This window comes from Gymnoscopelus microlampas (genome assembly GCF_963454915.1).
Source record: "Gymnoscopelus microlampas genome assembly, chromosome: 4".
NCBI classification, from domain to species: domain Eukaryota; kingdom Metazoa; phylum Chordata; class Actinopteri; order Myctophiformes; family Myctophidae; genus Gymnoscopelus; species Gymnoscopelus microlampas.
In genome coordinates, this window is record NC_139941.1 from 32,866,230 (window position 1) to 32,888,729 (window position 22,500).

General features: G+C 43.0%; 1 protein-coding gene across 1 annotated transcript in view; it reads left to right on the plus strand.

Annotated features, from left to right (window-relative positions):
* Window positions 1-22,500, plus strand: part of prdm6 (PR domain containing 6) — a 68,049-nt gene that overhangs the window by 38,449 nt on the left and 7,100 nt on the right. The window contains exons 6-7 of the mRNA XM_084054490.1: window positions 4,296-4,420; window positions 16,365-16,749. Of these exons, the coding sequence (XP_083910616.1) occupies window positions 4,296-4,420; window positions 16,365-16,749 (510 nt within the window). The remainder of the gene's footprint in view (window positions 1-4,295; window positions 4,421-16,364; window positions 16,750-22,500) is intronic.

The following is a 22,500-nucleotide window of genomic DNA, read 5'->3' on the forward strand; positions in this document are numbered from 1 at the left end:
TTCTAACTTATTTGTGTTTTTTTTTGTAAATTAACGCCCTACTTGATCATACTACAGTGTCACACAAAAGCGTCAAAAGTTGCAGATATACAGTACTAGTAGAGTTTTTTTTTATTTTTTACCAGGACCCCATTCATGGGGGGATTCTTTTGATGAACCCACCCACACTTGATTTATAGTGTAATTCCAAAGTTGAAATTGTATTTATTAGAAAGTTAATTTACAATGCTGTGATTCTTGCTGCTTTCTTATCAAAAGTTACAAAATAAATGTACTTTTTTTCCCTACTTTATTTGTTTATTTAGACGGGACACTGCATATTAATGCACCGGAATTAGCAAAGATGCTAATTTGCATCCGCAGACCCCACAAAAGAAAAACATAAAAACAAGCAGACAATAGAGTATACATTACATTACATTACACAGGGAAAACAAAGCATAATACATAAATACAAAAACAGAGGTACGAAACGGTACAAAAGGTGCAAAGTATATTTATTTAGGGCTGAGACTAAGACAAATTGGCTCATATATTATTGCACTAAGAAACAATGTTTCATGAACAAATGTTTCCGTATACATTTGTAAATGGGAGCATAAGTTAGGCTATATAGCATAATTTGTTTTCCCAGAAGCGTAAAAAAAAAAGCATTCACAGGCTATTTTTTACAAAATGAATAAATAAATAGATACATCTTAATGGTAAGGATTTCCTTTCTTTTTTTATTTTCCAGTTGTCAATGTGCGACCCCACCGTCACCATCCTGCAACCACACCTTGGGGTCCCAGCCCATAATTTGAGAACCCCTGTATTTTAAATAAGTATAATTATATGAAATACATCATGTATAGGGATAAATATCACACACCACTGTACTATACGTACATTTGGGAAAAAAACAAAACATTACATACAGGGCTAAATCCTCTACACACCACACAACTATACAGAAAATTACATTACATTATAGAGTAGACCTACTGAAAATCCTCATCTACTCCATTGGTTCTCAAAGTGAGGGGGGTTCCCAGCAAAATTTAATATAGCATCATAATCATTCCAACCACTTTAACCATATTTTATACTTTGGCTATTCAAAAATAACAGATCTACAAGCTCATACTTATGATGCTTTTGTGTGACGCTGTAGTATGATCAAGAAGGGCATTAATTTACGGAAAAAAACACAAAAAGTTAGAATATGGAGATAAGGGTTTCTGCTCGACAGCAACGATATAGAAAATACATTATGTACAGCAGGGCTAAATCCTATACCCGTGGTTCTCAACCTTTTCTGGATCAGGGCCCACTTGAAAATCTTGAAAGCCACCCATCTGACCACTTAACACGGCAGCCCAAGTGGTCAGATGGGTGGGTCACGTGCACTTTCAGAGCATGTTTATTTTAATGATCATTATAAACGATCGTGTTCCACCTTGGATCCATTGAACTAATGTTGTATACTTTAAGTTCTTATTTATTGCTATCATTTTGTAATATTAATGTGATATTATCATTAAAATTGTGTTTTGCTAATTATTTGGGGGCCCACTTGCAATACCACCAGGGCCCGCCAGTGGGCCCCGGGCCCACAGGTTGAGAATCACTGCTCTATATAGCACATTACGTATTACATATACGTATAGAAAACACACTACTGTACATACAGGCCTAAACCCTGTACTCTACATACCACAAAAAATAAATATAGCCTACACTGCAATACAGAAAACATGAAGGTTTGGTTTCAATTAATACCACACAGCCACATGTTTATATATGTGACACACTCAATTAAGACTCGATTCAAACACTTTCCGCTATAGTAATAATAATATAGCACGATTCTCTCTGTTCTGTCCGGGGAGGTCATTGGGTGTGTTTGATTTATAGGCTTGTCCATCCCGAGAAGCACAGCATGCGTGTTTTAAATCCACACATCGACCCTCTGCCCTCCGTTCATTTGAAGGCTTATTTCTGCTGTCATGTGGTACGTCATTTGATATGTTTGGTTTATATCCTTGTTCCCTCCCAGCATGCAAGTTTTAAAGTACACGTTATTTTCCATTTGTGCTCCATCAGACAATAGAGGCCAGAGGAAAGATGAGAGAGAGAGAGAGAGAGAGAGAGAGAGAGAGAAAGAAAGAGAGAGAGAGCTCATAATATCACACGTCCACGGTACGCTCCTTAACTCACTGAGCCAGCAGATGGTGGTTTTAAAACACACACACACGCTGTTATACAGTGGTAGGGTTCTTTATTTTTCAATACCTGAGAGGCCGTTGGGTATGTTTGATTTATAGCTTTGCCCCACCCTTTACACAGCAGCATGTCACTTTTAAATACATTCATTTGTTTTAAATACATACATGGGTGCCATGCGTTTGGAAGTAGGATTCTTTCTTTTCTATATAGTGGGAGGTCATTGGGTATGTTTGATTTATAGCCTGGTCCCTCCCTCCCGGCTTTGTTTTCACATCTCGCCCAACTGCAGCCCCCCCCCTCCCCTCCCCCATTCAGTGTGGAAAGAATTAATATAATTCTCACACACACACACACACACACACACACACACACACACACACACACACACACACACACACACACACACACACACACACACACACACACACACACACACACACACACACACACACACACGGCTCCATTCGCCTTGTCTCATCCTCTTAGACCAAAGGATAAGCACTGTTTGGACATTTCTGGATCAAACAATATTCATCTTCTCTTTTTGTTAATTATTCACAATGCTCTGAAAATGTGGTGTTGTTTGGTCAAAAAGTGGAAACTAAAAGTAACTAAAACCAATTGAATAGTTTATACCTGTAGAACATTTGCGGTTCTTCTATTAATCTTTGCTCCTTTCTTTAAAGTTGTACTATTATCTTTACCCATGTTGTTAGAGAATGTTATTGTATTGTGTTATCAACTCGAACAAAGCACCTCTTGTATAGGCTAGAAAGGCATTGTGAGCTTTGAATCCAGGGTTTCTTTCTTTCTTTCTTTCTTTTTTTCTTTCTTTCTTTCTGTGTGCAGGGAGTATTTTTATGTGGTTTCACTTCATTAAATAAGCTCCATGTCAACGCTGACATCTCCTACTCCCTCTACCTTCTATCTCTCTCGCCCCATTTTTTTCCTCCTTCTGTTTTTCACTTTTCTGGTCTGCCTCCCCTCCACTGTTTTCTTTTTATCATCTTTCCTACTGTCTATTTTCTCTCTGTCTGTGTATCTCTCACTTTTTTATCCCTCACTTATTCTTTTTGCCGTGTTTGCTCTCCCTCTCTCTCTCTCTTCCTACCCCTCTCTCTCTCTGTGGAGTTTTTCCACATTCTTGCACCCTGTCCATCAAAGAGATGAAACCTAATTTACGCTGCATGGCTGCATTTACACTGAAACCAAAATCTGAGGTGTAAAAGATCCGATCCTTTCACACCTTTTATATATAAACATAAATCGGTAGAAATCTGATTCAGCGAGCTCTTTCCTTATTTATACAGTCATAGGAAAATGTCTGATCTTGCTATGAAGAGTAAAACCGGAATTTTGGCTCCAGTGTAAACACAGCCTCTGAGGGTCTCAAACCATTTAGGTTTTCCACACACTTGTCTAACATGGTTTGGATGTGATGTTGAATATGAGGGTTTGAACTGTATGAAATATGATTTAATTGTGTGGATGTGATAATGGGATGGAACATAAATTGGATAAAATGGTTAAGATGGTGTTTTGAATGTATCAGGTATTATTTTAATATTCAACGTGGTCCAGTGATGGTCAATTACTGTGCGCAATTGTAGTAATATTTACACAGCAGAAGGGTGGTGAGCAGTATCATATTATTTCCTATAGAAGGACCTTGTCCGCAGTACGACGGAGGAACAGATAATTTCCTAATTGCCGCTAATCACTATGATCTTGTTCTGTCCTCAAATAAAAAGGATCTGACTGAAGACAGAACTGCTGTAGTTCTCTACTGTCTCTCATATCGTTGCTGTCGGGCCGAAACCTTCTCCATGTTTCAGTTTGTAATGCTTTTTAGTAAATTAACGCCCTACTTCATCATACAAGAGTGTCGCTCAATAGTAGTGAAAATAGCAGATCTACAAGCTCACAACTCCTCGCGATGTGAGGCGTTGTGAGCTTTTAAGATGTTTTTGAAATGATAATAAAAAGAACGGTTCTGGACTAGGTTTCCACCTGACAGCGAACGATATATTAACCAGAATGATTCTCATTTTGATCTAAATTCTCTGGCTTTCTGTGTGTTTGTCCAGGTCATGTATCTTCTATAGAGCCTGTATGGACATCCCCAGGGGGACAGAGCTCCTAGTGTGGTACAATGACTCCTACACTTCTTTCTTTGGCATCCCACTGCAGTGCATCGCACAGGACGAAAACTGTAAGGAAACACTGGATTCCCTCTTCTCTTCTCTTCTCTTCTCTTCTCTTCTCTTCTCTTCTCTTCTCTTCTCTTCTCTTCTCTTCTCTTCTCTTCTCTTCTCTTCTCTTCTCTTCTCTTCTCTTCTCTTCTCTTCATATTTTTCTTCACCCCCTTGTTCTACTGTTGTTGCATTCTCTCACACATATCCCTCACATTTCTCCCTCCTCTCTTCTCCATTCCAATCTGCCAGACCAACACGCACACGCACACACACACACACACACACACACACACACACACACACACACACACACACACACACACACACACACACACACACACACACACACACACACACACACACACACACACACACTTATCCGACAGTAAAGTTCTCGTGTGATTTGATTGTCATTGGCATCATGCTTAGAGATCAGATGGTTGATATCACACTAGCTCTATGCTCTAGGCTGTTTGCTTTGTGTGATGTTTCCCTCTCAGTCAGCAGGGATGGACAGATATTGTAACTACATGAGCAGAAGACACGCACACGTGCACTGCACACACACACACACACACACACACACACACACACACACACACACACACACACACACACACACACACACACACACACACACACACACACACACACACACACACACACACACACACACACACACACACACAGAATCATTACTATGGTGAAATACCTTAAACGTTTTCTAATTTGGCGTCTTTTGTTAATAAATTATTCTACTGTGGATGGCTCCTCAGTAAAAAAATAAAAAGGTCCTTAATTCAATTCAATTCAATTTTATTAAAGTGTCAAATCACAACAAGTTGTCTCAAGACACTTTACATGTAGAGAAGAGACCCGACAATCCCACCCTGAACAAGCAATTTTTGCGACAGTGGCAACGAAAAACTCCCTCTTAACTGGAAGAAACGTCAGGCAGACCCTAGGTTCTAGGGTGGCGGCCTTCTGCCTCGACCATGTCGGCCAAAGTGGTCTGTGGGCAAGTTAGTCTTGTCAGTTTGTACTTACTGTGGTGCTTGTCATGTAATGGTGGTCATGTGGCTTAATGGGAGGCGGTGGCCAACTGGCATCAGTGACATGCTTATGACTGGATGTTTTCCGGTTCATTCCCCCGGACTGGCAGGAACAATCTGGGTTGGGAAGTGAATTAACTAGACCAACTCCATACCTACGGTTTAATAGCTGTACATAGTTGACCGTTTTCCTCCGGAGCTTTAGGTCTGCTTTAGGTCTCCCCCTATGCCAGATCTCCATTGACAATAGCCGATACAAGCTCACAACGCATTGCAACATCACACGTTGTGAGCTTGTAGATCAGCTTTTTGCTCCAGAAAAGGGACGCTAGGGTTCATGTTAAACCCCAACTTCTCCAGTGGAGCTGCTCAGTGACCAACATAAGCTACATCTACATCTTGTTTGAAATCACATTTGCTATACTGTACGTTTGCACCTTTCATCCACACTATTCTGCTGTTTTTGACACCAAAAGACACTGATGACCCTGTTTGTTTTGAAAACTACGCCATTGCTTTTTAATGCGGACTGATACCTGTTGAAAATAGTGACACAGACACCCACGTTCGCTTCCTGATTGGGTCTTATCAGTCACAATCCCTATCCCTACGTCACTCCCTATCACAAGTCACTTTTCCGGAAGAAAAAAAAACGTCTTGACTAACTTATCTAACTAATCTCTTTTAATGTTTTTCGCTGTTGCTATTATCTTACTGCTTTTCCTCCATAGTATTTTCTGCATCTAAACAACCAACCGACATTTACCCAGAGTATGTGAATGATCATGTGATAGGTATTATGTACAGTATATATATTATGAGCTTGTACATTATCTGTTTTCAGCAAAGATATTTGGTATAGAGGGGGAAAAGTAGGGAGCCCAGTATAGACCTCTGGGGGACACCGGTCAACAAAGTATATAGGGTTTAAGTGGTTAACTCCTGAGGAGACATTTGGTTAGATATCCCCTCACCATCAAAAGATATTTCCCATAATGTCTTGCTTCTGTGCTTCAAGAATTCCATCTTTATGGAAACACAAGCATTTGTTTTGGATTTCGTTCTAATTTTATTACCAAGCTTAAGCCCTTCTGTGGGGAAAAAAATGAGAAAAGAAAAAAATATCCACCGCCACAAAAAACAATGTTGCCAACACCGACATCTTTTAAACCAACTTTAGTCTGATTTAGTGTTCTGACGTGGACAATCTGTGTAATGTGTGGCTATACTGAGAGCCGGTGAATCACTGAAGACCCACCGTGGCTTGTTCCACATCTGTCAATGAGCACTTTCACTCCTCATACACTCAGGCGCACGTACACGCATACATGCACGCACACGCACACGCACACGCACACGCACACACACACACACACACACACACACACACACACACACACACACACACACACACACACACACACACACACACACACACGCACAGCTCTGATCTGTACGGCTCGGCTCACCAATTTCAGACATTTGACAAAAGGACTGGCAAGTTTTTTTGTCAGAGATAGTTTTAAAGGGAGCAGAGATGAATCCTTCTTCTTAAAATATCTCTCATTGATATAGTGTATAAATTCTCCGCTGTCGTGTAGAAAGCTTGAATGTGCAAAACTTTTCAGGAAGTGAAAAAATAACCTGTGTTCCAATCGATCCAATGTAGTAATTATTTAGTCACAAGCTCTTGTTAATACTTTTCATTGGTTAAATATTTATAAAACCCACGCACACACTTAACCACTTTCCCTTTTACTTTAAACATCGGATATTTTTGCTACTTTTGTATGACATTGTAGTATGGCAAAGTAGGGCATTCATTTATGAAAAGAAGAAAAAACTTGTGTCTGCCCGACACCAACAAAATAGTAAGCAGTTCTGATGCGGGTTTGATAATATAGCTGTTCTAAAATCAATTATGAATCTTGTCATTATCTGCATTTTGTCGGATGTTGATTTGATTGGATGTTGGTTTTGGTTGGATGGTTAAATAGATGTGCTTACAGAGGTTTCGGCTGCACTTCACTCTCTCTTTCTCTCTGTCTCTCACTCACTCTTCCTCTTCTCTATATTCCTCTCTCTAGTCCCTGTTTTTCTTCACGGCTCTCCCTCGTTCACTTTCCTTCCTTCTCTCCCCGTCCTTGCTCTCTCGATCTACCATATTGTTTACATCTTGGACGTTTTATGACCTCAGATTCGTCAGTCATTTTGTTTACATAGTGAACTTTTCCATCCAAACTGTTGTCTTCCAACAGTGTGGATTTGATAGATACAATATTGCAGAATGCTCTAACGAAACCCTCTGCACAAACAGAAACGAGATGCAGTGAAACAGGATTCATACGAGTCTGGCGTGAAAGGAAAAGTAAACGTTCATTATAATCATTCAGATCCTAATGAAAATAAGTTGAGCTATAGGAGTCTTGATACGGTGAAAAAAAGACAGCGCTGACTTAAGAGACTTTGTGCCACAGACTGTCATGTTATAGTTGGCAGTGTTCAACAACACAAACACATGCACACACACTCACATACCCATACAGTATATATTTATATTCTGTATATCTATGCATGCACACACATTTCAAAACCACGGATACATTCTAACTTTGTTTGTAACATTAGGATCGTGTATCTAAGCTGTCTGCTCTAATCTAAATTGGGGACATTATGCTATAAACTAAATTTTGAGTTGAATCAAACTAGACCATAATCAGTGGATCGCAAAGCCTATTGCTTTTGTTATCCACTGATTATAGTCACATTGTATATTTTCTTTGATTTAGAGTTTTCTGTGAGTTTGTTCCAGATTTGTGGTGCATACAAATGCTGCTTCTCCATGTTTAGTTTTGACTCGGCGGACATAAAGCTGACCTGTCCCAGACAACCTGAGAGGTCTGGATGGTTTATGATGAAGCACAAGATCAGAAATGTATTTTGTCCCTAAACCATTCAGTGGTATTTTAAAATCCATTCTTGACATGGGTGCCATGTGTAAAGATCCAAGAACTGGGGAGTGATATGATCTACTTTTTTGGTATTAGTAAAGAATATTCTGAATCAACAGCAGCTGTTTGATATTTGTTTTAGGGAGACCTGTAAAGACAACATTACTGTAGTGAAGGCTATTGAAGATAAATACAGGTACACGTTTTTACTAATTCTGCTGAGACACAAGTCCTTTAATCTTTGATAGATTTTTTAGGTTATATTAGGATAACTTAATAATTGTCTTTAATATTTTAACTCTTTATTCTTACTTTCTGTGAAATTAATTCTGCACATGTACTTCCAACTGCTGTTAGTGTTTGATCACCACTAAATAATTATTAAAGTAAATTAGTGAGGTAAGTCCATAAGCTTGCTCTCTTAGCCACCACTCACTGCTGTTGACATGCCCTTGAGCAAAGTATTTAACCGGCAACCGTTCCAATGGCCAACAGTAGAATACTGTGGTTTCACCGGTCAGCTCCCAGTTGACAATATGTGTACATCAACATCTCGCTTCATGCACCTACTCCCTCAAGCCATTGCTGTAAATGAGATCGCATTTCTCGTCCAATAGCTTGGTCAAATAAGGGTTAAAAAAATTAACTGCAGACAAACTTCAAAGGCACTTCAACTGCTGTTTTCTGCTGCACAAACTGCACACGCACACATACTGTACACACTCACACACTGAAGATGTTTACTTCTTTTTCCCCCATCTTTTTTCCCAAAGTTCCTTCCAATCATCCTGCTTTAACTTGACGCTCCGCAGCCTCTATGACATCTAACAACAAAAACATGTTGCGGACAAAAAAGACACAAAACGTTACATGATTTAAGTATTTTTATTATATTATATTATATCCCCAGGGGTCTTTATTGAATCAGAGTGAATGAAGGGGACAAGACTTCTCCCACATGTATCAGGTTACGGCGGCAGGATAAATGTGTGTTTCTGTACACAGCGTGTCGCAACGGGCAGGAATGTGGGGATGTGGGTTCTCTGTGTCCGCAGATGAGTCTGGAAGGAGCATTCGGTGTCTGGTCCCAGTCAGGAGGAGAGGAGAGGAGAGGGAACTAGGAGGAGAGGAGAAAAGTAGAGGAGAGGGAACTAGGAGGGGAGGGGAGAGGACAGGGAACTAGGAGAAGGGAGGAAAGGAGAGGAGATGCGAGGAGAGGGTCAGAAAGGCAGACAGAGACAGAAAGGCAGAGAGAGAGAAAGACGAGATAGGAGACAAGACAATAAGTGACGGACAGAGGACAGAGAATGGGTGAGGTGAGTGGAGAGGAGAGGAGGGGAGAGGAGGGCAGGAGAAGGTCATCATATGGTTCTTATAATAATAATGAGGTGGAGGGAGGGAGGAGGTGAGGCCTGTCTTGTAAACAGCATGCTGTTTACTGGCCAGAACTAAAGAAGAGAAGCGTATTGGTATCTGTTGTCTGTCTGGAGGAGTCCAGTAGCTGTGGAGGGCAGAATGAGAGAATAGACATGAAAGACTCAACATGAAAAGAAAAGGCAGAGAGAGGTGGATGGAGAACAGATAAGGAAGGAGAGAAGAGAAGAGGAAAAGCAAAGCAAGCTGGGCTGGGTAGAGAACTGATATTGAAAAATAGAAAGATGGAGGAGAGTTGACAGAAGAAAAGGAGCATACCAGGACCACAAGCACGACATAATGCTTTAACCTGTGTTACATAATTGAATGCTCCCAATCAATTAAATCCTCGACATATCAGAGAGTGATAAACTTCAAATAACATTTACCGTTAAACACAAATACCCACACAATGGCTATAGTTTCTCGCTTGTATTTAAGGGCACTAACTTGCCATGTTTCCTTCAGGCAAAGGATGTTTTTCTTTAGTATTGTTTTCATTGTGCCAAGCACCTGTCAGATACAGTAGCCTACACACTTGTATTAATGGGATGTGCACACACTACATTTTGAAAACTTTAAATAGCACCCTGGCGCAAAGAATTATATGGACAACCAAAATATAAAATATCAAAACCATGATTGTGATTCGTGCCATTCATTATTGGACCTGACCTTGTTCATTCAACTTTCAGCAATTCATTGTTCTGTACATTTAAAATAGTTTCAAATATTAAATAGTTTATAAAATAGTTTTAAAATGTATAATAGTTGTAAATGTACAGCAACTTTTAGGACCCAGTTACCTACTATCACCATATTAAAAAATGCTGTATTAAAAAGATAAGTACATTTTAAATAATTTATATGCAATTAATATCATTTGTTAATATTAATAAATCTAATAAATGTGCTATCAATGAGTTTGTAAGCAGTACTTGATGAGGCAGATCCCTCATTTTATAACAAAACTCTTCATCCCTGTATGAGTAAAATGATTTCCTCACCCACCCCACATCAGACGATTGTAAATACTTTAATGGGAAAACACCGACTCGGCAGTGTTTGAAATACATCTGCATAATTCTCACATTTGAATGATGTATTTCATACACAGCCAAAATAATATTGACATACGTTTGTATATATGTGATGTTTGTAGCAAAATGAATTGAGCGTGTGCTCACAGTGCGTAATGCATAAGTCAATAGCGCCACAGGGAATTTACAAATGGTATAATTATCTCCTCATAAGGTTATTAACAGATCAATGGGCCTGTTGGCTGGCTAGCAGAGCTCAACTGATGAAGGATGGACGGTTATGACGACTCCACCACAGAGGCAGTTAGACTCCGTGCTATGAAGTTCAGAGCGAATCCAAATGCACAAACACCGACACAGGAGATAAGGTGACATTTAAGAACGCTTAGGGTATTTCAAGAGGATGGCTGGGAGTTGAGGAGTGACGCTGAATGGCGTTGGCAGGCTGGAATGGCAGGCAGATTGGCAGGTAAGCAGGAAAGTGAGTAGACAACAGTGGTCCTGAGCACAAGGAAAGACAGAATGTAAAAACCAGCGATCAAAACTCGAAGAACTAACCACTAAGCAAGGCAGGTTTGAAGCATGTCACTACCACTGAAGCTAAAAGTGAACCTGATATACAGTACGAGCCAGGGTTCATATACAGGAGAAGTGATGAGTTGATGGATGACAGGTGTGTTGGCAGTGGGAGGTGATGAGCTGATTGAAGGCAGGTGTGCAGGATTCAGGTGAATGACTTGCAGGACAGGAAGATGTGAGCGCCGTGTAGCGGCCCGAACTTCTAGTAATACAAAACCCTTGACATTTGGATATATTGTTGATGTTTACACTGGCCAAAATATTGTTAAGAATCAACAGGCTTGTGACTGAAAAGCAGCATGCAGGGAAATTAGGCAGGATGGCTGGATGAGTGATAAAGTTGACTGGCCTCTTATTTGGTAACCGTCTTCCATGCCGACATCTCGCCACTCCGACTAGTGGCTTCCGCGTGCGGTTAGGGTTAGGGTGAGGGTTAGGTATAGGGTTCGTTAACGTCGGAAAGGCGACATGTCGGAAAGCCGCCATGTAACCCTCTTATTTATATACAGAGGGGCATGTAAGATGGTTTCAAACAGCTGGAGTTGGGGGGGAAAACATCACTTTCAGTTACAGTACTCTAAGAGAAACTCAGCTCATGTAGTTTCAAACATGTGAAGCATAATGAACCGTTATGTTGCTCAGGTCTACAGCAGATTCCAGAGCAAAGTACTTAGGTTCGAGCCAGGACCTTTATTGGAAATACAGTTCACCTTCTTCACCCAGCCGATAGCTGCTCAGATGGTCATGATGAGCACTCAGTGCCACTCAGGGACACTTCAACATGTATACTGGGTAAACCGGTGACCTGATTACCCAACAGCCTCTCAACCCACTAAGATACAGCCGAATCGCATCCCGGTTTTAGAGAATCGCTGAGACTGTGACAAATGCACATTATATTTATTTTATTTATCTACTTGATCTATAGATGTTATTTTGTCTGATTGATATGTAACATTTGGTCTAAGTTTATGCATGTTATTGTATACGAGTGATATGTGACATGTTGGACCCTGAGATATATTCCTATTCACTTGAGAGGTAATGGGGGCTGAGTGCTGCGGTTGATTGGAACATTGGAGCCACCCGACGTTAGAAATAGAGGGTGTGCCACGGGGGGAGGGGAATCGAACAAACAACCCGTGTACCAGAGGGAACGGGTGGGAAACACGGAGATCTCCGAGGCGCCAGTCTATACCGTTTGAAACAAAGTTTAAACGTGACAGTAAACTGCAGCCTACATCTAGGAAAGAACTATCGAGCCCAGTGGAAGAGGAACGTGCGGTTGCTGCCGTGGGTATTCGAGCGCTGCGGTAGTGTACGAGACGCCGGTCGGTGTTGGAGTGACGAGGAGCCGACGAGCCGGTGAGGCAATACCAAGCAGCCAGTTCTTTGTGGATTACAATTACAATTTAGAGGGGTGCCCCGTACTTAACTATTGTTTGGGCCGCGTCGAGCGGAAGAGACTTTTCATTTCTTTTGGATTAAGGAACTGTGCGTCCGCGGAAGCGTGATAAGAAGTGGACGGTTGCAGAGACTATTCATTATTTGAATAACCGACTTCTAACCGCCGTGCGTGTCCGTGTTTGTTTACTGTTTATATTTGCACTGTGATCCGCGGGGTTACTAAAGACAGTGGGGTTTGTTTGGGGGTGAGAGAGTATGTGAAATAATTGTTATGCGTTGACCTGTTTGGTTTATTTCTTTCATTTGTTAGGGACAGAGACAGGGACAGTAGTTAAAAACCCAAGAGGGTGTGTTATTATTTACCATTTTGTGAGGACAATTATTATTTATTGTGGCTTAAATAAAGTAACCACGACTAGCATCCTGCCGATCCTGTTGTTTCCTTTTTAGTTAATAGTTACCCTTTCCGAGTTAAAGGGCGATTGTTACATGTGGTGGCCCGTACGGGGAACGCAGGTTAAAGGGGAACTAGTTGAGGCCACAATTTAATAATTGTCTCAAAAGGGTAAAATAAAATACACTGTAAAAAACACAACGGGGAAATTACAATGGAACAGAATGGGAAAAAAATAAAGCAGGTAGTGGAGGCGGCAGCCTACTTTGAGGAGAGTGAGGGCCCTGATTGCACAGTACAGCAACAATTGGCCTCAATAGGGGATAAGTTGCAGACCTGCAAAAATGAGGTACAGCAGGTCAGGGGGGATTTTGAAGAGGCAATGGAGAGTGGCATTAATAGGGAACTGAGCCTAAGGGGGTACATAGCTCGCAGGATGCTAGAGATGGAGGCTCTCATAAAAACCTCAGTTGATCGACTCCGGAAAGAAGTCATTGAACATTGTATGAGGAGAGAGGAGAAATGGGGCAAGGAGGTGGCGAAGGTAAAAAGAGCTGGTACATCATCACACCTAAGCTCCCAAGCTCTGCAAAAGCCGGACATTCGTTCCTGTGGAACACGTACTCCTCAAGGTCGACCCACCAGCACTCCCCACAGTCACCCCGCCGGTGCATCTCAGGGGCCACCCGCTACTGCCTCCCATGGCCGGTCCTCCAGCACCCGCTGGAAGAAGATCAACGGACAAAGCGCCTCACAGCCACCGCCCAGCCAGGCGTCGGCGCAGATGTGTGAGGCTGTGCCGGGGTTACCATCGAGGGGCGGTGACTGTGTCACCCTGGGACCCCGATCCCGAGGTGTCCCACCGGAGATGGAAGGCCTGATCCAGAAGTGGCCGTCGGGCTTAACCCTTGCGGGCCTAGCCAGGGCTCAGCGTGCAGATCCCAAAGTCCGAGATCTACGGGAAAACCTAGGCCAGTCCGACCAGTGGACAGACCACATAGGCTACGAGAAAATTCAAGGGGTCTTATACCGAAGGCAGGCGTCCAAAGACCGTGGAGTGAAATATCAGCTGGTGGTGCCCGACAGCCGGGTCCACCGCTTCCTGGAATATTTCCATGACCACCCCACGAGAGGTCATCCAGGTAAGCTGAGGACACTCCTTCGAATCCTTGAGGTGGCCTGGTGGCCAACGATCCGCAGACAGGTGTGGGAGTACGTCAGTAGCTGTCACGTTTGTCAGCGGTGCAGGCCGGAGGATCGTAAGCCGTTCGCCCTACTACCGTCCACTAAGGCTGACCAGGCAGGAGAGGTCCTGGGGATCGGCTCGGCCGGGCCGTTCCCGAGGGAGAAAAAGAACACCATGCTGCTGGTCACCTTTGACTATAACACCAAGTGGGCCATGGTCAAAAAAGTTGAACTAAGGGTGGGTGTCTCTCACACCAGGCAAGCCAAATACGACAGTGCCTGGCGGAACACGCGGCTCCAGCCAGGAGATTTGGTCTGGGCGAGAAAACATTCACTCTCAAAAGCATCAGACTCCTCAGAGCTAGTGCCCCCGAAGAGGTTAGGTCCAGCTAGAGAGCGAGTCAGATAGGCCCTAATAATTACAGAGTGAAAAGGAAAGAGTAAAAAGTGGATACATTTTAATGTGGTCAACCTCAACCCCTCCTTTGGGAGGACTTGGAAAAATAGCTTCCAGCTGGGGGGGGGGGGGGAACTGTGACAAATGCACATTATATTTATTTTATTTATCTACTTGATCTATAGATGTTATTTTGTCTGATTGATATGTAACATTTGGTCTAAGTTTATGCATGTTATTGTATACGAGTGATATGTGACATGTTGGACCCTGAGATATATTCCTATTCACTTGAGAGGTAATGGGGGCTGAGTGCTGCGGTTGATTGGAACATTGGAGCCACCCGACGTTAGAAATAGAGGGTGTGCCACGGGGGGAGGGGAATCGAACAAACAACCCGTGTACCAGAGGGAACGGGTGGGAAACACGGAGATCTCCGAGGCGCCAGTCTATACCGTTTGAAACAAAGTTTAAACGTGACAGTAAACTGCAGCCTACATCTAGGAAAGAACTATCGAGCCCAGTGGAAGAGGAACGTGCGGTTGCTGCCGTGGGTATTCGAGCGCTGCGGTAGTGTACGAGACGCCGGTCGGTGTTGGAGTGACGAGGAGCCGACGAGCCGGTGAGGCAATACCAAGCAGCCAGTTCTTTGTGGATTACAATTACAATTTAGAGGGGTGCCCCGTACTTAACTATTGTTTGGGCCGCGTCGAGCGGAAGAGACTTTTCATTTCTTTTGGATTAAGGAACTGTGCGTCCGCGGAAGCGTGATAAGAAGTGGACGGTTGCAGAGACTATTCATTATTTGAATAACCGACTTCTAACCGCCGTGCGTGTCCGTGTTTGTTTACTGTTTATATTTGCACTGTGATCCGCGGGGTTACTAAAGACAGTGGGGTTTGTTTGGGGGTGAGAGAGTATGTGAAATAATTGTTATGCGTTGACCTGTTTGGTTTATTTCTTTCATTTGTTAGGGACAGAGACAGGGACAGTAGTTAAAAACCCAAGAGGGTGTGTTATTATTTACCATTTTGTGAGGACAATTATTATTTATTGTGGCTTAAATAAAGTAACCACGACTAGCATCCTGCCGATCCAGTTGTTTCCTTTTTAGTTAATAGTTACCCTTTCCGAGTTAAAGGGCGATTGTTACAATACAACTAACTTCACACTAGACACGGCACTGCCTTGGGATGTCAGCAATACACACCAATGGTGATTGGTTGGGCGGTTCTCAAGATATGCCAAGGACAAACATGCACACGCACACATACACACACACAAAGATTTGTGGAATTCACAGAAAGATGACACAAGTGTTCCAAATGTGTTACCACACAGAATATATTTTTTTTTTTCGCACTTGTACTGTATGTACTATACTTAGTATATCTGACATGAGAACAAAGAAGCCCTATAATGCACAAATATAACTCACTCCTGTCTACTTCTGTTCTTCTATTTCTCTGTCTGTATGTTTGTCTCTCTATCACTTGGGTCCTTCTATGCGCCCGTCCACCTGATCCGACTGACCGTCCTTCAGTAAACGTCCCGGCCACCGTCATGGAGGCCATGAGCAGACAGGAGTCCCTCCAGGCCTTCAGCAAGAATGGGAAACCCTCCTCCTCGTCTACGACCTCCACCCCTTCCTCCCTGCTACGCTCCATGGTCTTCCCCCACTCCCCTTGCTCCAGGAGTTTCTCCATGATGGGGGACAAGCCCGGAGCCCTGGTCGGGGTCACGTCACATGACTCCGGGTTCGGCCCGCTGGGTTCAAAGAACCAGCGTGTTCTGGCCAGCCCCACCTCCACCAGCCAGCTCAGCACAGAGTTCAGCGACTGGCATCTGTGGAAGTGTGGCCAGTGTTTCAAGACGTTCACACAAAGAATCCTGCTGCAGATGCACGTCTGTACACAGAACCCCGACAGGTAATGAACAAATTCACGGGTGCAACATAGTAAAGGGTTAAAAGGTTTGTGAAAAAGGAGAGAGAGAGAGAGAGAGAGAGAGAGAGAGAGAGAGAGAGAGAGAGAGAGAGAGAGAGAGAGAGAGAGAGAGAGAGAGAGAGAGAGAGAGAGAGAGAGAGAGAGAGAGAGAGAGAGAGAGAGAGAGAGAGAGAGAGAGAGAGAGAGAGAGAGAGAGAGAGAGAGAGAGAGAGAGAGAGAGAGAGAGAGAGGGGTATACAAATGCAGTAAATACTTTCCCTATTTTCATGCCAAAACTTGAATGAGTGACTTCCTGGAAACAGGCAACTTATGTTAGTCGACATAATGACTTTTGTTGCATGTGTGTGTATTTGTATGTGTCTGCGTGTACACTACAGGTACACATGTGTTCGTGCTGGTGCATGCATGCACGCACACACGCACACACGCACACACACACGCACACACACACACACACACACACACACACACACACACACACACGCGCGCACACACACACGCAATCTCTTTCACAGACACGTGTGTGTGTGTGTGTGTGTGTGTGTGTGTGTGTGTGTGTGTGTGTGTGTGTGTGTGTGTGTAATATCTTCCAACTTAATTAAATACAAGGAGGGGGTGGTGTGGGGAGAAGAGAGAGCAGAGGAGGTGATGGGGGGTGTCTGGGTGGGTGGGGAGAGGGGGACGTGTATTGGAAATTTTTTGCTTAGCCTTATTTTTTTTGTATTTTTTTCCGCGTGCGGGGTGAGACTGAGCTTTGTATAAATCAAGGCGGCGTGTCAGTGAGAAATACCTCGGCTAACGGTGACGCGGCTAGGAAAACAGATGCCAGTTATTCGATAAACTAATATTCATAGGGAAGAGAAATGTGGCCTGGCTGCGGCGGTGGCTGAAGTCAATGTGGAGCTACCTGTCAATAGGAAGGTTTTATGAGCCCGAGGACCAGATAAAATTCAGCTGAACAAGCCAAACAGGGACTATAGCACGGACACACACACACACACACACACACACACACACACACATGCGCGCACGGGTGCACATAGACAAACCAGTTATTTTCGGCGAGCGACTGCACGTCTCATGCTGTGCATGCACACAGGCGTACACACATGGGCCATATGGGCCTCATTCTCTGATGTACACCTGCTCACACACTTCCAGGCATACATACACACCTAAACACTCAAAACAGTACTACACCGACACACACAGACGCATGTACACATGGTTATGTATGTCGGGATGCATGTATTGCAACCCATTTCCTTTCAGTCTTTATGACTCTCTCTCTCTCTCTCTCTCTCTCTCTCTCTCTCTCTCTCTCTCTCTCTCTCTCTCTCCCCCCTCCGGTTTTGATCCATATGTATTGATGTTTAGTTTATTCAAACATTTGGGCTAAAGATGGATGGATCTTGTATACCAAATGAAAAAAACATCCCTTTGGCTCCGTCAGATTTGCTGACTGTTTCTTTTGCTGGATTTCTCAGAAGTTTTTCTTCTTCTGTGGTGTAATCCCCCCCTCCTGTGTCATTTTAAATAAATCCATCATCAGAGGACCGGCTTGTTTATGACAGGAGGCCTCGGTCCGTCACGCAGTGAAACCACTTTTGATTTGGTTTGAGGGAACTGTCTTTATTTAGCAAACTGACTGTTTAAACTAATGCATTACAATGACTGATGTATTAGAGGGAGAAAAAGTAACATATGTATACGCTGGCCTATATTTCCACTTATAGAGCTAACAATCACATCAAAAAGTGAGACAGTAAGACGTTTTCTATTTGCTTTGATGCTCATTTAGTAAACAGTTAATGCTGCTAGAGTGAATGACATGCTAACGCATAAACACAGGAACATATATTTCCACAAATAGATGTGACAACTGTACTACAGCATTGATGTCAATAATTAATAACCAGCGCTCTGTGATTGAAGTGTTTACTGTGCGTGTTCTAGTGGGTATAGAAAACATCACATTCTCATCTACCCATTCCAAACAGTAACAGGAACCCAGTGTAAACAGTCATTGAGATGGAACATGCCCATAAAATGATTAATTTATGCTCCATGGTACGATGCTCACAATGCATCGTGGATGAAACACGTTGTGAGCTTGTATATTGTCTATTTTTGGTGCAGGACACCATCCTACAATATATCCAGTAAAGGCTCTGCTCTGCTAGATGAGGGTGCTCTGACAGAACTGATGGTCAGTGTTGAGGTTTGGTCTTTTCTGAACCGTCCTGCGGTAACAAGGGATGCGCTGGGAAACACACAAGCCCTTCAGTCGCCAATTAACATTTATACAAGGCCCTAATTACTAATTAAAAAAAACTGTAATCAGCCAATTCACCTTTAATTAACTGTAATTATCTATTAATCTGTGGTGTTTTGTGTTTGTTCAGGCTCAGCATGCTGCAGTTAATAAGCTGAGTTTCGCTCTATATTTACATAGCTCTAAAGACATTAATCAACGTAATATTAACCAGTTACACTACTATTGTGTCGAGGAATGACTATCATTAGCCTTTTATGTTTTTTTAAAGGTGTTCTGTTGTTTACTAAGATCCCAAAAGATAAAGTAAAAGAATAGTATAATGGCCTCATAGTGGCGGTATACCAGCCAGCTTCATGTTTTGGTCTATAACTCTTGAACCATAGGTTGTAAAATCAAAAGGTATTTACAGTACCTCTGGATTACTTGATTTCCTTTTCCCTGGATCATGATGCAACTCCCCACGTAGGACATGCCCATTTTTGCCTAACTAGACTTTCCCCTATTTTACCGATTTTTCCTATTCCATTCCGATTGGCTATAATTGGCTTCCAAAGTTTGCAGGAGTAGCCTGTTTTACGAAGAAACATTTTACATGAACACATTGTCTGAAACTTGAAGATGGAACTGGACGATGAACTAATACCGATTTTAATGACCCCATGACCTAGGGCATTCTCTAGCACCATCCACAGGCCAGACCTAAGAGGCAGATTGCAGGAAGAACTCTATGGATTTGAGCTTTTCCTCTAGCATCGTATGACCCAAATGAATGAATGAAACCCAGGCCACAATAGTGACGTAACTATTGACCACATGATTTGAACAACTTGCTGAGAGAGGGAGGATGGGAGAACGAGAAAGACAAAACGTTCTTTTAGCTCTTGTTTGTAATTTTTTTGTCATTCAAGTTCTACATCTACTGAGTGTATTACAGTCTTTAGTCTTGTTTCACTTTTACTCCTTCCCAAAAACCTCATTAAAGGTCTTGCGATTCAAACTGGTGACCTTTTGTTCTTTGAGCTCACTCCTCAAACCCTGAAGTAATTTACCTCTGCCTTGTGTGTAAATAAGTTTGTACTCATCTTAAAGACTCATTAGTGCTATCACCAATGCTATCCTCATCATCACCTCCCACTCTAGTTTATTATCCTAATATGATCATGAGTTGCTCATAAACTACGTTACCCATTACCCCCAACACAAAAACCCTCCCACTGTTATGACATTTTATTGGCTGTTTGGTTTTTGTTCCAGAATAATTTGATGAGTCTAACTGGCTGATGAGAGGACATTATCCCTGATCTCTGCTTTAATAGGTTGGTCAATAGAGACAGAGAGACAGGGAGGGGGGGGGGGGGGGGGTAGAGATAGCTAGAAGGACTGAGGGTGAGGAATGGGGGGGAAGAGACGGGGAGAGACAGGAAGATGACAGGAGAGTGGAAAACCGAGAGAAGGAGGCGCAAGATGGTGAGGAGGGAAGGGAGAGGTGGAGGGAGAGAGAGAGAAGAGAGATGAAGAAGGCGAGATAGAAATACTGTTCAGAGAAAGAGAAAAAAATGTTTCAGCATATGTGCATGGATGTGTGTGTGTGTGTGTGTGTGTGTGTGTGTGTGTGTGTGTGTGTGTGTGTGTGTGTGTGTGTGTGTGTGTGTGTGTGTGTGTGTGTGTGTGTGTGTGTGTGTGTGTGTGTGTGTGTGTCTGTGTGTCTGTGTGTGTGTGTGACATTGATTGTGTATTGACGAGGTGAGGGCAGTGATTTATGGGTTGTGGTCTCTGGGGGAATGTCTTCATTTGAGGACTGCTGAGAAACCATCCTCACGTAGCAGCCACAGGACCACATACATTAGAATATGTTTTACTTGATATCACAGCAGCACACTGGCCTTGTCTGTCTCTGTTTCTGCAGGGGTCCATTGACTCGAGGCCATATAGATTAACTGACTTCAGATCAGGGCTACAAAGGACGTAGACTGGGTCTGTCTTCTTTCTAATGTAGAACGTAGAATGTGGAATTCACACTGTGGAAGTCACTTCTCTAAAGGAGGTCAGTGACTTTAAATACCTGGGCGCATGGGTCAACTCCACAGAGAAGGACCTTAAAGTGAGGAAGGCGCTCGCATGGAGAGCTCTTAGCGGCATGACCAATGTGTGGATATCCAACCTCCCCCGACACATCAAGATCAGTTTATTTTCTGCTACTGTGGAGTCCGTTCTCATTGACGGACACTGACACAGGTCCTACAGAAGTTTTTGGATGGGTGCTACAACAGAATGCTGCCGTGTGGTAGGCCTACTAAACATCAAACAGGACGAACACATTACCAACAAACGTCTGTATGGGAAGCTACCAAGTGTGTCAGAGAAGATATCCGGTCATTGCCATCGACACCGAGAACTCCCTGCCAGAAAGCTTGTACTGTGGGAACCAACACACGGGCATCGATCAGTAGAACGTCCCACACCAACCTACTTGGACATGCTAAAGAAAGACACTGGTGCGGAAAGCACAGATGTACGGAGAACCGGGATGACTGGAGACGCCGCTGGAGGGCTCGTCTGGGGACGACGTAGAGAGTGGGATTTCTCCGATTTCGTCTCTTTTTATCCACTCTTGTTGTTTCTCACCGGTGAGAGGGAGACCTGGAGAGTGTTCATTTAACTTTGATGAGAGTTAGAAACTAATGAATACAGAGGATTTTTACTGTGTAGACTCTAACTGACTTGTATTAGAACTGTACTGGACACTGGATTCTGTCTCACCATCCGGTAGGATCCTAAAATCCAACAGGATCCCAAGAACCAACAGGATGTGTGTCTAGCATGTTATTACAGAGAAATACACAAGAGAGTCATGGAGAGTCCAAAGCACTATACATATACTTGCATACATACATACGCATACCACTGATTGTGTGTGTGTGTGTGTGTGTGTGTGTGTGTGTGTGTGTGTGTGTGTGTGTGTGTGTGTGTGCGTGTGCGTGTGTGTGCGTGTGCGCGCGTGTGTGTATGTACACGGTGTGTGCTAATGTGTCAAGTGTGTTGTGCATATATGCAATGAGTGTTAGCGCATGCGTCTGCAGAGGTGTTCGCCCCCCTTTCTCTCTCGCTCGCCCTCTCCGCTGTAATAAACAATAACGGGGCATTAATCTCAGCGCCTGCTGCCTTAATAAATAATATCCACACATTCATCAACTTAAACTATTCACAATCAATGCGCCTCTTCATAGAAAACCCACCTAATAAATAGTGGCTCGGCCCACTGAGGCGTGAACTCGCCGAGTGGGTCCCACTGATAAATGATCAGGGCCCGACGCCACCGCGGCTTTTATGCGGAAAACTGCAAGTGAGAATTTTTCGATTTTTATATTGCACTATTTTACTCTTATTACTTTTCTGGTCTTTTCTTTTTTTCTTTCCTTCTGTCTTTTTTTTCTTTTTCATTTTGTCCTCAACTT